General features: G+C 49.7%; 1 protein-coding gene across 1 annotated transcript; it reads left to right on the forward strand.

Annotated features, from left to right (window-relative positions):
• The first annotated feature begins 315 nt into the window (after nt 1–315).
• On the forward strand, nt 316–15,431 carry Tubb6 (tubulin beta 6 class V). Its single transcript, XM_036204406.1, has 4 exons — nt 316–419; nt 1,001–1,109; nt 2,538–2,648; nt 13,948–15,431. The coding sequence occupies exons 1-4, from the start codon at nt 363–365 to the stop codon at nt 15,012–15,014; spliced, it is 1,344 nt and encodes a 447-aa protein (XP_036060299.1). The 5' UTR covers nt 316–362; the 3' UTR covers nt 15,015–15,431.
• The last annotated feature ends 1,765 nt before the right edge of the window (nt 15,432–17,196 follow it).

Below are 17,196 nucleotides of genomic sequence, written 5' to 3' on the forward strand. Positions count from 1 at the left end.
GGCTTCCTAAGCTCTCCTAGGTTAGCAGGTGACCAATATCATGGGTCCCAGTCTCCTCCGGGTACCAACAGCACCGAGGGACAAAACAGGGTGGTGCAGTGAGAGCTTAGGGCTTCCGCTCATCTCCTCCTTGGGAGTCCCCGCGGGGCGCCCAGGGTTCCAGCTGTCGGGACCGCGAGCAGGGCGAGGATCAGCTTGCTAGCTTTTGGGGAAGGGGCGGGGACAGCAAGCGGGACAGCCCACTGTCATTGGCTGGGAAAGCGAGGGCGGAGGGCCGAGCAGGGTCAAGTCCCGGGAGCGCGCAGCGGCCGCAGTCACGCCGCTGTCGGGAGAGCCAGTACCCGAGCGCAGAGGCGCCCGCCATGAGGGAGATTGTGCACATCCAGGCGGGCCAGTGCGGGAACCAGATCGGTACCAAGGTGGGCCCGGGCGCGCGTTCCGCTCCCGCGGGTGGGCAGTTAGGGGCGCCGGCCTCGGAAGACCTCGCCTTGCTCCTCGGAGCCTGGTTGACCCTGCGCACTCCTGGGTGGGGAACAAGCCCCGGAGAGCCCGCACGCCCGCCCGTCCTGTGTCCCCGCGGGCAGACCCGGGGATCCAGCCCAGAGAGTGGGCCACCGGGTCCCGGCAGCCGGCTCTCGGGGTCCGGCTCGAAGTGGGCCACCGGTCTCAGCGGCGGAATCCAGAGAGTGCGCTCCGGGGACCCGACCCGGAGAGTGGGCCACCGGTCCCGAAGGGCGCGCCCTCGAGAGCTGGCCCCGGGGAGTGGCCCCCACGTTCCTGCGGCCGGCCCTGGCGACCCGGCCGGGAGAGTGTGGGCCACGGGTCTCAGCGGACCGACCGGGGATCACGACCCAGGGGATGCGCCCGGGTCTGAAAGCTCGGGGAGCCGGCTCCATAGAGCTGGCTACAGGTCCCGGGGCGGGGGAGGGGTGTCCCTGGGTGGCGGGGGCTCCCTGGGCTCCGGGTCTGACTCTCCGTCCCTTGGCCGCTCCCTCGCAAGTTTTGGGAAGTGATCAGCGATGAGCATGGCATCGACCCGGCCGGAGGCTACGTGGGCGACTCAGCGCTGCAGCTGGAGCGGATCAGCGTCTACTACAATGAGTCATCCTGTGAGTCGCACGGCTTCGGGCCGTCTCCCCTCCCCGCGCCACCCGGCCTCCGGCGCCGGCACCTGGCCTTCCCTGCATGCCCTGACAGGACCCGATCGTCCCCAGCTGGGACCCCGGGCTAGACCCGGAGAGGGAGGGAGGCGCTCGGGGTGCGGTCTCAGCGCCTGCCGGGGAGAGCTCGCTCAGGGAAAAGTTCGGGCGGGATGGAGCTGGATGCCCGGCCACTCCCTCACTCCCCCTGCAGCGGGAAACCCGCCCTAGGTCTTTTCAAACTCTGGGATCCCGCCTATCCCGAAGGGCCCGGAGGCCTGATCCAGACAATCCGTTGAGGTTGTGAAATCACCTCGGCACTCCCGGGTCATCCTTTCCTTTTAAAGAACGGAGCAGAGTAACCGACTGTAGGGAGCTTTACATGCTACTTTTATCAGGGATGCTTGGGTAAAATTTTGACAAACACTTGTTTAAATGATTTTTCTGGTCCTTCACCTAAAGTTGTGCTAGCTGGAGACTAAAATTGCAGACAGCTGAGTGATTAATGGGATGATTAGTAAAGTTCCAGACCCCTGGTAATTCCAGTTGGGGGAATAATAGCGCCTCTGTCCTCTGAACACTTATTTTTACAGCAATTTTTATTGTAACAGTGTGACACAACCTTGCAAACCAACAAAATCCCAGAGCATTGAAAGAACACCCAGACCACGCGCAGGCACTCTCGTGGCCTGGCCTCGAACAAAGTGCATCCTGGATGTCTCTGGAGTCACCAGAATTTTAGTCACTTCCCACCTGTTCATCCAGAACTGGGAAGGGCGGTAGACATGAATCATGGATGTTGTTCACATAAGTAGAGGAGGAACAGCTAGATGTGGAGGTTGTAGGCAGCTCTAAGAGAAACTCAATGTACATCACACTTCCTCTTCATCATTGGGTGACCTCTGCGACACCCCTTTCTTCAGTTTGGTCATGTGCAGAGCCAAGCAGGCGTGGTGGTGGAACACTTCCTCCTCCAGGTCCTCACTGGGAACTACAACTTGCCTGGTGTCATGCCGGGCTACACAGGCACGCTCATACTTAAATGAGCGAAGGGGGACACAGGACCCCTGGGATGGCACCCAGGAGGAGCTGCCCAGACAGCGTGAATGCTCATACATTCACACACATGAATGGGGCAGGTGCCAAAAAGCAGACAGACGGAAGGCCGGTTCGCTGCCACTGACAGTGTTTATTCCTGCGCAGCTTAGAGATGTGCCTCTGGTGCCTAGTAGGAATGGAGTGTTGGAGGGGAGCTGGAAAATGCAGTAGGCATGAAATAGGCGGGAAGGTTGGGTTCTCACTGGTGGCAGGCAGCTCTGAGCTGGTGGGATGGCTGAAAAGTCAGTTTTTCCAGAAACCTGGAAGTAACTCTTGTGTGCTCCCCCACTTCCCCTCCAGCTCAGAAGTATGTGCCCAGGGCTGCCTTGGTGGACTTGGAGCCGGGCACCATGGACAGTGTGAGGTCTGGGCCTTTTGGGCAGCTCTTCCGGCCTGACAACTTCATCTTCGGTAGGTTTTGTTGCTTGCTTGCTTGCTTTTCTTATTGTTTCATTTTTATTTATTTATTGAGGTTGGGAGGGGGAGGTTGAACCCAGGCATCAAATTGGGATTGTCCACTTGTGGCACCCTGTAGATAGTCAGAAGGTTTCAGATGTTGGAGCATTTTGAATTTTCAGGTTAGGAATGCTGAGCCACGCTCGTGAAAGAGTGTATTCTGGGGAAACGGGAGAATTCTAAGGGCGATTCTTGGCCTACAGGCACTACAGAGAATGAATGTATCATGAAAAATCTGGGGGCTGGAGAGATGGCTCAGTGGTTAAGAACACTGACTGCTCTTCCAGAGGACCCAGATTCAATCCCCAGCACCCACATGGCTGCTCATAACTGTCTGTAACTCCAGTTCCAAGGGACCCAAAAACCCATGGCAAAACACTAACATACATAAAGTAAAAATTTTAAAAAAAGAAAAAATGAAAAATCTGTATCCCAGCCCTTCTTCAGAAGACTCCAGGCAGACAGTTATTGAGGGGTTCAGGTAATCCTGTTACCTGAACCATTGCAGAGAGGAAATAATGGGAGCCCCAGTATTTCCTGTGAGGTTGAGTAGCTTTCCCAAAACATGATGTGGGAAAGCTATAGACCAAAGTCACTTAAACAAGGCGAAACTCCAGGTATCACTGTGTTTAAAAACAAAACACTACTCTGAGCCGGGAGGTGGCGGCGCACACCTGTAATCCCAGCACTCGGGAGGCAGAGGCAGGTGGATCTCTGTGAGTTCGAGGCCAACCTGGTCTATAGAGCTAGTCTAGGACAGGCTCCAAAGCTACAGAGAAACCCTGTCTTGAAAAACCAAAACAAAAAACAAACAAACAAACAAACAACACTACTCTGGGGTGTTGTAGGACACACAGTGCTGTACCTCCCAAGAGCAGGTGTGAATCTCTGTGAGTTTGAGGTCAGCCAGAGCTCTGTAAGTCCTGTCTGAAAAATAGGAAGAGGAGGAGGAGGAGGAGGAGGAGGAAGCCCATAGACAATCAAAATAGGCAGATAGGGTCACAGCCAAGAGTCCAGCACATTGTCGCCAGCCTCTGGTCCTTCCACTCCCTGCAGGACTTTAGACTTACTGTCTAACCTGCACAGAGACTCTCTAGTCCTTAGTGAGACAGAACTGAACTGTATGTAGGATATCACAGAAATGCTCTCACATGGCAACTGCGATTTTTGCCTCCTACAAGCTTTTGTGCTTGGCTCTGTTCTGGAGGAGGCAATACAACTGTATGTAGTGGTCCATGCCTGTAATCCCAGCTCTCAGAGGTGGAGGCAGGAGGATCGAGAGTTCAAAGCAGTTTCTGGCTACCTAAGAAGCACGAAGCCAACCCAGAGCTACATAAGATCCTGTCTTAAATACAATAGAAGAGAAAGACCCACCTTGGGTGACACTGTTGTAACAGCAGGAAAGGGTGACATGCTTTACCCAGATTGGTAGTGAACAATTTCCAGTGAGTAAATCCTGTAGTCTCGGCAGCGACTTCCTCTGGGCCTCTCCTGGGTACTGTGTAGCCCAGAAGAGAAAGAAGGTGGCATCCAGCCATGGCTCTATGACCTTCATGTAGTGGTTACCTTCTCTGAGCTTCTTCGGCCTGTGAAGGCTGGGGAGCACTTCCTAGTGTCCGAGAACCTTGTGGTTCTAAGCTCGTATGAGAATCTGAGGTGAGGGAATGGCAGCGGGTAAAAAGCACTTGCCTTAGAAGCCTGGACCAGAGTTCAAGTCCCCTAGCCAGCACAGAGGCAGACATGGCAGTGACGTGGACATCAGAGGAGGGAGCAGGACTCGGCAGAAGCCCACAGGCAGGGAGCCTGGGGATGAAGCGGTGAATGAGAGACCTTATGGCCAACAGATGGAAGACTGTCCTCAGACCCCCACGGGTGTGCACGGGGGAGTTGGCACGCAGGCACAAACACACAGGCTCAGATGAGCTGTGTTTCAGGTGTTTGGCAAGGGTGAGCCGATTGGTAGTGATTGAGCCAGGGTCTCACACAGCCAGGGCTGGTTTCTAACTCATTATGTAGCTGAGGATGACTTTGAGCTGAGCCGCCTGCCTCCCTCTTAGAGCCGTTGGCCTCCAGGCCTGGTTTATGCTTTGTAGGGATAAGGCACAGCCCTTCGCAAGTGCAGTCAGCTGGGAGGGGAGTTCAGTTAGACCTAGGACCCATTTCACTCTGGGTTTCTGGCAACTAAATTCATTTTCTTTCCTTTTTTTCCCCTGACAATTCAATCCAAGAAAGGAAGTCACCCCATGTCTCTGTCCCTGAAAGGGAGTTCACATACCCCTGCATCCTAAACTAGTATTTATTTATTTTTACTTTGCCTTTATTTCCAGCAAAATCCAACACAACCACATTATCAATTGAAAACTATAAGCCAGGTGCCTCATGCCTTTAATCCCAGCATTCGGAAAGCAGAGGCAGGTGGAGCTCTGTGAGTTTGAGGCCAGCCTGGTCTACAGAGTGAATCACCAAAACCGTTTCACCTGCTGACCATCTCCGTATAATCATAGTCAGCTTTGGGGTCTTCCTTAACCTGTCTTTATTCTGGTTGTCTTCTGTTTTAATTATAACATTATGTAGATTTTTTTCACTGAATACTATACTATAAACCATACTCCATGTTAGTGTAATAGTTCTAAGATCTGTAGTTTTAATTAGTACATAATGTAATGAATTAATTGTAGTTAATTCTTAACTTTATAAGGCCAGTTCTCAATAGCTATTTGATAGGGAAGCAATGTTTGCTCTTATAAAGAATACGGTAGTAAGGCAGCTGGGACAAGGGCTTTGTTTTGTTGGTAGAGTGTTTGCTTTGCAAACATGAGGACCTGAATTTGGAACCTTGACACCCCAGCACTCCAGTGCATACCTATAATCCCAGTGCCCGGGGATGGAGCCAGGTGGGTGGACACCTGGGTTTATTCAGCCAGCCAATCTAGTCTAATCAGAGCATTCCAGTCAGAGACCTGATGGAAAAAGATACCCAGCATTGCTCTCTGGCCTCCTCTCATGCATGCACACACACACTCACATGTGCACACATACAGAATACTGTAATGATCTGGGAGTGGTGGTATGGCCTGAAACCCTAGCACTTTACATGATGAGGCAGAGGGTTTGGGAGTCTGATGCCAGTCTGAGCTGTGTGGTACCCTGTCTTAAAGGAGCAAACAAAAGAATACTGTGAGAACTGAAGATACTGGCCTAGAGGTTAAGAGCACCTGCTGTTCAGTCGTGAGAACTGGCGCTCGGATCTCAGCCGCCACATATCAAGCCCAACAACCCACATAGACTTGTAACGGAAGCTCCAGGAGGAGTAGAGACAGGAGGATTGCTGCGACTTGCTGGCTTCCAGCCTGGGGAGTGGGGAGGAAACAAAATGGAAGCCCCGGCATCAGAGAGGGACCCTGTGTCAAAGGGACAGTTATAATAGAGAACAACTGGTACGCTTTCTCTGGCCTCTGGGCATGTATGCAGTCACACACATAGATACGTACATAAATCACTTTTTAAAAAGAACATGAGCATACCAGCCCACAAACGTTCCTTTTCTGACTTTGATTTCAGAGTAGACTCTCAAAAGTATAGTAAACATTTAAGATGACATGGCCAGGCCGACCATGGATAAGTGCACACGTCTGCCTTTATCTAAATTTAAACTTTAATTGATAACCAAGTCCTTATCCTGGTAGTGACTTAGTGCTGTGAGAGCTGCTTTATCAGGACTGGGGTGTGGCTTGGTGGCAGAGCTTGTGCTTGGGATGTAGGAAGTCCTGGGTGTGATCCCCAGGACCACAATAACAAGCCATGAAGAAAAAAAGTTATAGGAATCACCAAAACAACCCTGGAAGTGGCTGCTCTGTGTATAAAGTGTCTGTGCCAAAAAAAGAACCTTAGACAGGGCACATGAGACTCACCCCAGAGAAACCTGAAGGCCCGAGTTCAAATAACTGACCAGACACTTTCCGTGAAGAAGGCACATACTCCATTCCTGCTCTTTGAGAGAACACAGGAAGTGTGTTTCTGGCTCTGCACTGTTTATAATGTTCAAGTTACATTGGGATTTCTAGAATGTCATTGATGTCTTTCTTCACATGGGTAGTGGGCGGTCACCATATTATCTGTACCCTTTTACATGTCTTAAGTCTGTTGTAAAGAAAATGTCAGGCTCCCTGGAGGTGTGTGGCAAAGGTGACAGCTTGGACACAGCACAGCCATGACTTCTCTCCAGGATGGCCATCTGTCCGCCATAGGCCCAGGTGGGACTCAGAGCCCCACATGGCCTGGGTGTTGTGTCCCAGCTGCAGCCCTGTTATGAAACTAGGTCATCCCAAACTCTGGGTTGTGGGAAGGCAGCTTCCTAGCAGCCGGTTTTCTTCAAACTGAAAAGTAGGAGGTTGTTAAGAAAGGTCTGTCCTCACCTTTCCATTTACCGATGCCTAGATCAACAAGAGTGAGCACAAATCGAAACAGACCTGTATGTCATCATTTAGTTTTCCAGTTGACCCTGGACATCCTCAAAACTGTTAGAAAATGGCATTTAGGGCTGGAGAGATGCCTTAGTCAGTAAACAGGTCTAAGTTCCATCCCTAGCATCCATTTAAAAAATGAAAGCTGGGTAGTGTGGGTGTGTACCAATGGAGACAGCAGGATCTCTGGTACCCACTGGCCAGCCAGCGTAGCTAACTAAACCAGTCAGCTCCAGGTTTGGTGTGAGCTTGTCTGAAAACTAACAAGAGTGAGGGAGACACTTCAGCCTCTGGCCTGTATACTGTGCACACCACACAGGTACACAGTGTCCATGCACACACAGGCAAAGAAGGACATTTGGCATTTAAAGTTCTCCTCAAAATTCTGGCTGGCCTGGAACTGTAATGTGCTATCATACCCAGGCTTATTTTTTTCATTTCTCTGTGTGTGTGGGTACCCACAAAGGCCAGAAGGTGTTGAATCCTTTGGAGATAGAGTTAATAGGCAGCTGTGAGCCATGTGATATGGGTATCAGGAGCTGAACCTGGATCCTCTGGAAGAGCAGCAGGTGTTCCTAACCACTGAGCCATCTCTACAGCCCCCTCTCCCGACTCCCTATTAAGAATGTATTTGTGGGGTTGGGGATTTAGCTCAGTGGTAGAGTGCTTGCCTAGCAAGTGCAAGGCCCTGGGTTTGGTCCTCAGCTCCGACAAAAAAAACCAAAAAACCAAAAAAACAACAAAAAAAAGAATGTATTTGTTTGTTTACTTGAGACAGGGTCTCACTATGCAGCCCTGGCTTATCTGGAACTTTCTATATTGACCAGGATGGCTTCAAACTCAGAGTTCTGCCAGCCCTTGCCTCCTAAGAGCTGGGATTAAAGGCTTTGTCACCCAGTCTAGAATGGTTTGTTTGTTTGTTTTTCAAGACAGAGTTTCACTACTTGTACAGCCCTGGCTGTCCTGGAATTCCTTTTGTAGACCAGGCTGGCCTTGAACTCAGAGATTCACCTGCCTCTGCCTCCTGAGTGCTAAGATTAAAGGCGTGTGCCACCACTGCTTGCTAAGAATGTTTAAAGATTTTACACAGGTTGTCCTGACATAAAATACCCTTAATTTAACAAATTGGACATTATTTTTTAATTAAGAATTGTGACTTAAGCTGGGTGTGGTGGCTCATAACTGACCCAGAAGGCTGAATGAAGCAGGGGGGTCACTGTGGATTTGAGGACAGTTTAGTCTCTATAGTGTTAGGGTAGCCTGGACTACAGAAAGAGAGTCTCTGTTTAAAAAAAAAAGTCACTTGTCTAAAATGCTTATTATTTTAAATTTCTTTTTTTTGTTATGGCTATCCCAACTGACCAGTGACCCAACTTTATGTGGGTTCTGTGTATCAGAACTCAAGTCCTCATTGGGAATTGTCTAATTACAGCTGACTCAGGATGATGCATTTTTGTTGGGTCACGGCTCTTAAGTAGCTTTGGTAAATTAAAATAGACCATTGTCAGACTGGGCTGACTGAGCGGAGAAGTGTGTGTGAGGGCCCGGTGAGGGCCCATCCTCGGCACCCAAAGACTGAATCAATAAGCCAGTGCCATTTCAGTTCTGGATATGGTTAGAAACGGCTTAAAGAACACAGTTGGTGCTGGATGTGGTGGTGCACGCTTTTGTGCCAGCACTTGGGAGGCACATGCAGGTGGGTCTCTGAGTTTGAGACCGGCCTGGTCGAGTTCCAGGACATCCAGGGCTACGTAGTGAGACCCTCTTTCAAAAAAAAAAAAAAAAAAAAAAACCCAAAGGGGAAGAAAAGGAACTAATTGCATTGGTAATATATCATTTTAAAAAGTGAGAGTTACTTACATTTGAGTTCCCCGTGGTATGATGATATGTTTTCAAAACTGTTTTTCTTAATTGCCGGTTGCACAGGGGCCATGCCAAGGAGACTGTGGGAAGAAAGCTAAGCGCCAGACAGGCTGTTCCTGAAGGCCCCTTTGTGGCTCTGTAGTTTTCCTTCAGATGCAGGACTAGCTAAGGAGCCAGGGAGCACGGAGAGCTGGAAGACTTAGTTCTTCACCCAGTGTGAGCTGGAGAAAAACCAGAGGGGGAGGCTGGTGAGGAAACCCTAGGCTTCTGCAGTGCGCCTGCCAAGCCTCAGGGTTGTAACCTGGGTTTAACAAGCCAGAGTCACTGATTAATGGCCTAATGCATCATGTAGCTGTTCAACTTATGACCCCCCCAAATATTTAAGCAGGGTTGATCTGTTGCTATGAGACAGGGGCAAAATATTTTTAAAAGTCGCCAGCTTCCTCCTTTTGTCAAGAGTAGAGACTACTTTGGGGCTAATCTGCGCTATGAATAGGGAGTAATCCGAGTCTGTGGGGGGGGGGGAGTTCAGAGTCACTGTAGCACCTCCAAGGTTGAGCAAGTTTGATTTAAGGTTCCGAGGCTTGCCTGCAGCTGCCTTCTGTGCTTTCTGCACTTTTAATGAATGGCCCAGGCTCTGGCAGTATGCATAGTCCTTCTGTGAGACAGTGATGGTTCTACATCAAGTTCCCAGTACGAGGTCAGGCCTGAGTTCCAAGTTGACCCCAGGGTTTGTTGTTCCCAGGGCCTGTCTTGAAGTCTGGCCTGGCTGCTGCCTGCTGACTTGTGTGGGAAGGGGTAGACACGAGTTTGTGGGTTACTCAAGAAGGACAATGATTATCTGTGCTGCCTAGTGTTTTGTCAGCTTGACAGAAGCTAGTCATTTGGGATGGGGGGGGATGGCAATTGAGAAAAGCCCCCTACCAGACTGGTCCATGGGCAAGCCAGTGGGCATTTTCTTAATTGATTAATGGTTGATGTGGGAGGGCCCAGTGCATTGTGGGTGGTGCCACCCCTGGGGAGGTGGTTCTGGGTTCTGTAAGAAAGCAGGCCTAGCAAGGAGGAGCTAGCCAGTAAGTAACACTCTTCCATGGTCTCTGTTCCTGCCTTGAGTTCCTGCCTTGAGTTCCTGTCCTGGCTTCCTTTCATGGCGGACTATAAACCTTAAGGTGAAATAAACCCTTTCCCCTCCAAGTTGCCTTTGTTCATTGTATCTTATCACCATCTTAGAGTCTGCTCAGAAAAGAAAACCAGCCAGGTTTCACTGGGCAGCACAGCTAGACAGGATGGAAGAGAACTGTTTGTAAGAGAGAAGAGGCCCACCGGGCAGCGGTGGCGCAGGTCTTAAATCCCAGCACTCGGAGGTGGAGGCAGGTGAATCTCTGAGTTTGAGGCCAGTCTGGTCTACAAAGCGAGATCCAGGACAGGCACCAAAACTACACAGAGAAACCCTGTCTCGAAAAACAAAAAGAGAGAGAGAGACAGAGAGAGAGAGAGAAAAGACCCACCCTAGACAAGGTTGGACCAGGGAAAAGCAAAGCGAGAAAGAGAATGTCTCCCCGAGAGGCTAGAAGGCCAGTGCCCAGTAGGTGCTGTAGTCACGGAGCAGGTGTCTGCCCACGTCCCTGGGGAGCCACGCGGCTGCTCTGTCGATTATCTTGGGACCTCATCTCACCCTGTGGGGCACAGATGGCAGGAGCAAGAGTCTAGCGCCCTCCTGAGGCAGGCAGAGTCACAGGGGGAGGCCACTATGGTCAGGCTGGGGTGCCTGCTGGAAACTTACCTCCCCTTCTTCCCCCTCCTCCCTTCCTGGAGCTGAGGACTGAACCCAGGGCCTTGTGCTTTCTAGGCAAGCGCTCTACCACTGAACTAAATCCCCAACCCCAGAAACATAACTTTCGGCACATTTCAATATTAAAGGTTTTCATCAGAGTGGATTCAAAGGGTCTCTACACAAGTGTGTAGTGTAACAACGGGACCCCTCAGCCCCACAGTGGCCATGGGGTTATATCTTTAGGCAGATAATTAGTGTGGTAGATGGTTGGGGTTTTCTATGTACACTCACTCTTACACATTTGCACACACAACTGGTTCTGTGTTCAGGAGATGAAATTAGTATATGTACTCTTGAAGCCTTTTGAGTTCACTAACATATATCAGACATCTTCCATGGTAGTCACAGTACCTTTCCATTGTAACTGTTACTTAGCCACTTTCTGTTTATTGATGATATTTAATTCACTTAAAGGCATGTTTTCTTTCTTCTTTCTGTCTCTGTCTCTATCTCTCTCTCATATGTTAGTTAGTTTGTTTGTTTGTTTTGGAGAAAGGGTTTTCTGTGTAGACGTGGTTGTCCTAGAACTTACTTTGATCAGGCAGGTCTTGAACTCCCATAGATCCTCCTGCCTCTGCCTCCTGAGAGCTGTACCTCTCCACCCCCCCCCACCCCTAACCCCCCCATCCCCACTTAAAGGCATATTTTCATATTGCCTTAATTATCTTATAAATTGTCTCTTGAGTTACAGTTTTAGGGTTTTGTTTGTCTAGACAGTCTGGCTGCCCTGGAACTCGTTCTGTAGACCAGGCTGGCCTCGAACTCAGAGATCTGCTTGTTTCTGCCTCCCAAGTGCTGGGATTAAAGGCATGCACCACCACTGCCTGCCTCGGTTTTAGTTTTATAAATAATATATAATGGATGGTGAAATGACCTCATCTTTAAAAATAGCCTGGTTTGTTTTTCTTTTTTTTTGGTTTTTTGAGACAGGGTTTCTCTGTAGCTTTGGAGCCTGTCCTGGACTAGCTCTGTAGACCAGGCTGGCCTCAAACTCACAGAGATCCACCTGCCTCATGCCTCCCGAGTGCTGGGATTACAGGCGTGCACCACCTCCACCTAGCTGTTTTTTTTAAGGCAGGGTAACTGTGGCCCTGATTGACCTACTAGGAACTTATTAGGGATCCTACTGCCTCTGCCTGCTGAGTACCAGTATTAAAGTATTAAAGGAATGGGCCACCATACTTGTTTCAAAAGAGCATATAAAATTTTTTAAGATTTTATTTTTTACCTATGTATGGAGTATTTGTCCACAAGTGTATGTGCACCACATGCATGTAGTACCTGAAGAGACCAAAAGAGGGTGTCAGATCGCCTAGATCTGGAGTTACACATAGTTGTGAGCTGTCACACCGGTGTTAAGAAAGCAGTTAAAAGTGCTCTTACCCACTGAGCCATCTCTCCAGCCTTCAATGCAGATAAGAGGTTTTGTTTTTGTTTTGTTTTTCAAGACAGGATTTCTCTGTATAGCCCTGGCTATTCTGAAACTCAAACATCTGCCTCCTGAGTGCTGGGATTAAAGACGTGACAACACTATCTGGCTGCAGATAAGATTATTTAAAAAGTGAATAACATAAAACATAAATCATCCTCTGTGTGTGTGTGTGTACACATGCAAATACATGTGGACAAGTTTTTTAGACCAAGCCTTATTAAATCCGGGTAATATTTAATATCTGCTCTCATATATAAGAACTAATAGAAAAAAATACATAGATATTTCTAAGGCCTTATAATCATGTCATTTGCAGTTTTAGGAACTTTTTTGTTCAGTATCACGTGATAGATGTTTAAGTACAGGGGATGTGCAGTGTTAGAAAGCAGAGTCCAGATGCATGGTACCCAGTTCTCCTCCAGTTATTTCTAAGTACATCCGTACATATACATATACTCCACATAGGTCTGTATGGGAAATGCTTTCTCTAGTGATAAATGTTTAATTTTGTGATTAAAGAAACTGAAAAGAGCCGGGCAGTGGTGGCGCATGCCTGTAATCCCAGCACTCGGGAGGCAGAAGCAGGTGGATCTCTGTGAGTTCGAGGCCAGCCTGGTCTACAGAGCTAGTCCAGGACAGGCTCCAAAGCTACAGAGAAACCCTGTCCCGAAAAACAAACAAACAAACAAAAAAAAAAAAAAAAAAAGAAAGAAACTGGAAAGGGGGGTGTTAAAATTTAACCATCAATCTTTCCAAATCAAAATTTCTCTGTAAAGGAAGACTAAGGAAGCCTGCCTAGTAGAATGAGCTGCTCTATAAAACACAGACTAGATGGTTTTTCCTAGCCACTTGAATTGTTGATAAAACTCAAAACTCTTGTAGGCATGTTAGACTCCTTTCCACAACTAGACTGGATGTAATTTGACGGTAAGAATGTGCCGGTCTTCAAGTACAGGTGCAAAATCAATAATGTGCAAAAGTAATTCTGTAATTATTACCTGTAATAAGTGAGGTGTCCCATTCACATTAAAAATCGTTACTGGGCCGGGCGGTGGTAGAGCACGCCTGTAATCCCAGCACACGGGAGGCAGAGGCACGTGGATCTCTGTGAGTTCGAGGCCAGCCTGGGCTACCAAGTGAGATCCAGGAAAGGCGCAAAGCTACACAGAGCAACCCTGTCTTGGGGAGGGGGGGCGGGGAATCAGCCAGGCAGTGATCAGGAAGTAGAGGCAGGGGGATCTCTGTGAGTTTGAGGCTAGTCTGGTCTACAGAGGAAGTTCTAGGACAGCCACAGTGGTTACAGAGAAACCCCATTTCAATCAATCAAAATAGAAATAATATCAGCCTGGCCTGGTGGGGCTTACATGAGTTTGAGGCCAGCCTGGGCTACATAGGTAGACTGACTCAGAAGCAAGCACCAGGTCAAGACAAATGTATCTTAAAATTTTATATTTAGAGTTATTTATCATTAGTTTAACATAATATCCTGGGGTTGACTCCAGGTCCAGGATCTCTGCACACTAAGTTTACTTTTGTAGTGAGCAGGGTCCCACCCCTAGGTATATAGTTGGCCTGTGTAAAGAGGGTATCTGCTCATCTGTTTCCTGGGCATGGTGGAAAGCGGGTCACTGATGTCCCCCCTGGAATCTTGCTGTCTTGCAGGACAGACGGGCGCCGGGAACAACTGGGCCAAGGGCCACTACACGGAGGGCGCGGAGCTGGTGGACTCGGTGCTGGACGTGGTACGGAAGGAGTGTGAGCACTGTGATTGCCTGCAGGGCTTCCAGCTCACGCACTCGCTGGGCGGAGGCACAGGCTCGGGCATGGGCACCCTGCTCATCAGCAAGATCCGGGAGGAGTACCCGGACCGCATCATGAACACCTTCAGCGTCATGCCGTCGCCCAAGGTCTCCGACACCGTGGTGGAGCCCTACAACGCCACGCTGTCCGTGCACCAGCTGGTGGAGAACACCGATGAGACCTACTGTATCGACAACGAGGCCCTCTACGACATCTGCTTCCGCACGCTCAAGCTCACCACGCCCACTTACGGGGACCTCAACCATCTGGTGTCGGCCACCATGAGCGGCGTCACCACATCGCTGCGTTTCCCCGGCCAGCTCAACGCCGACCTGCGCAAGCTGGCGGTGAACATGGTGCCCTTCCCTCGCTTGCACTTCTTCATGCCTGGCTTTGCCCCACTTACAGCCCGGGGCAGCCAACAATACCGTGCCCTGACAGTACCTGAGCTCACCCAGCAGATGTTCGATGCCAAGAATATGATGGCTGCCTGTGACCCACGCCACGGCCGTTACCTGACAGTGGCCACTGTCTTCCGTGGGCGCATGTCCATGAAGGAGGTGGATGAGCAGATGCTGGCCATCCAGAGTAAGAACAGTAGTTACTTCGTAGAGTGGATCCCCAACAACGTCAAGGTAGCAGTGTGCGATATCCCACCCCGCGGGCTCAAGATGTCATCCACCTTCATCGGCAACAGCACAGCCATCCAGGAGCTGTTCAAGCGCATCTCGGAGCAGTTCTCGGCCATGTTCCGACGCAAGGCCTTCCTGCACTGGTTCACGGGCGAGGGCATGGATGAGATGGAGTTCACCGAGGCGGAGAGCAACATGAACGACCTGGTGTCCGAGTACCAGCAGTACCAGGACGCCACGGTCAACGACGGGGAAGAGGCTTTTGAAGATGAGGATGAAGAAGAAATCAACGAATAAGGCGCCTTAGGTTGCTACGGTGCACACCTGTTCTTTTCCTAGCCCTGCTGATGTGGGCATGGTACCCTGGTCTACACGTGTCACAGGCCCCTCTCAAACCCAAATCCCCCGCACTGTCCCCCAGGTTATCTGGAACAGTGCACTTGCCTTTACCGGAGAATTGGCAGACGTCCCACCAGACCAGGGTGATTGTGTACAGGAACACTGAGAGCAAATGAGGGGCTGTCTGCACAGGGCTCAAGGCAGCAATCACCTTCCGTTAAGCGCCCAGCCATCAGAGTTAGCAGGGGAGTTAGAGTCAGGATTTGTTTTTTCATCCTTGGTGACAAAAACCAAAAGCTACACAGTGTTGCCTTAATTGAATACCCAATATGGAACTTTGTGACAATCCATTCATAATAAAACGCTAAACCTGTTCGCTGGTCTCTTGATCTTCATCAAAGCGATGTGATGTGTAGTTCTCATTTTTCAGGAACCTACTTTGTGAGACACCCATAAATCTCACCTGTCTTGGAAATGACTGTTTGGGAGACAGGCCTGCTGTGGTCAGGCTTCAACTGGTAGAACACAGCTAGGCCTTTCCCTACTCATTCCTGAGCAGGTGAGATGGGTACCATGGACATCCCCATATTTGCAGTTTTGTGTTTTCCCAACACAGGAGAGACACCACTCTGCTGCCCCTAGGTCTCACAAGGCTTGCTAGGACAGCGGCACCTCTATTGTATGGCTGGCAGGGCCCACCACATGAGGGCAGGAGACGCCCTGGGCACTTGGCTTGTGGCGGCTAAGGGCCGAATGTCTCGGCTTCACTCACTTGAAAACTTGAGATCCTACAGGCAAGCTAAGAACTGGCCACTTTGGCAAACTACTGAAGGCCAGTTCCTCCTTTGTTCTAGGAGCAAGCTGGTTTCTGGCTAGTATATTATTCCTTTCACAGAGAGGCTCAGTCAAAGACCCCCAAGTCTCTGATAACAGTTCATCACCACTAAATACCCTTGTGACTAGGTAGGCCTTACAGCCTCAGAACAAGTCTCCATTGAACCACCACCTCCCCAAAGCACCCAGTGGGGAGAGACAGCACGGTCCTTCTGCAAATGACCATGCAGAGCCAATATGCTGGTGAGAGAGCTGAGGTACCTAGATGCATCTCTGATCCACTTACAAAGTGGCCATGAGCTGGGATGTATACCATCAAAAATAGCTCCCTCCCCTGGAAGACTATCCTGGACTCCAGGATGCTATTGTATTATCCATGTCTAAAAGGACACTGTCACCACATCAGCAATGCACAAGGCAAGCTGGAATGTTTTTATAAAATGGAGCTAAAAAATACAACAACAGTTAAGCATGGTGGCTCACAACTATAATCCCAGTACTCAAACCAGGGAGTTGGAGACATGGCTCAACAGTTAAGAACACACATTGTGGACCCAAGTTGAGTTCCCAATACCCATGTCTGGTACCTGTAACTCCAGTCCAGGGGATCTGATAGACTTTCTGGCCCCACAGTCAATTCCCAGCACCTACATCCAAGACACAACTGTCTACAATTGCAGTCTCAGGAGATCTGATACTCTTCTGTCCTTCTCAGGCACCAGGAACACATGTAGCGCTGACATACTTGCAGGCAAAAATATCCATACACATGAAAAGAAATAAAAATTCATCTTCTAAAGAAACCCAAGCAGGGGACTGCTAAGTTCAGTGCCAGAGTGGGCTGCACAGTGATGTCCAGGCCAGCCTGAGCTACGGGGTACAAAAATAGCCAGCATCTCTAAGCTCAAACACGGGCATTTGGAGGTGTGAGCCCATTTGCAGTTGTACAATCTTTATAACCCCCCTCTGGTGACTGACCAACAGCAGGGACCACGCACCCCTTCAGCACCACCAGGGACTCAGATTCACGCTCTCCTCTCTCAACTGTCAGGGCAGCCGGGTCCGGACGGCACCCTGCACACCTGTCCTGACCAGCTCAGAGAACCTAGCTGAGGCAGCTCAGAGGGACGACGACCCTTGGGTCCAGCAGTCTAGGACATAAATCTGGAAGGCTGCACGCAGCTTTCTGTGACAGCTGATGAGGCCACAAGGTAAGATTTTAAAGAACTGATCTTCAAAAACGAAGACTGCTTAACTTCTTGACATTATGTTTTCTAAACATGAGCACAGCATAGTGACCCTTCAC

The sequence above is a fragment of the Onychomys torridus genome, chromosome 13 (assembly GCF_903995425.1).
Source record: "Onychomys torridus chromosome 13, mOncTor1.1, whole genome shotgun sequence".
Classification (NCBI taxonomy): domain Eukaryota; kingdom Metazoa; phylum Chordata; class Mammalia; order Rodentia; family Cricetidae; genus Onychomys; species Onychomys torridus.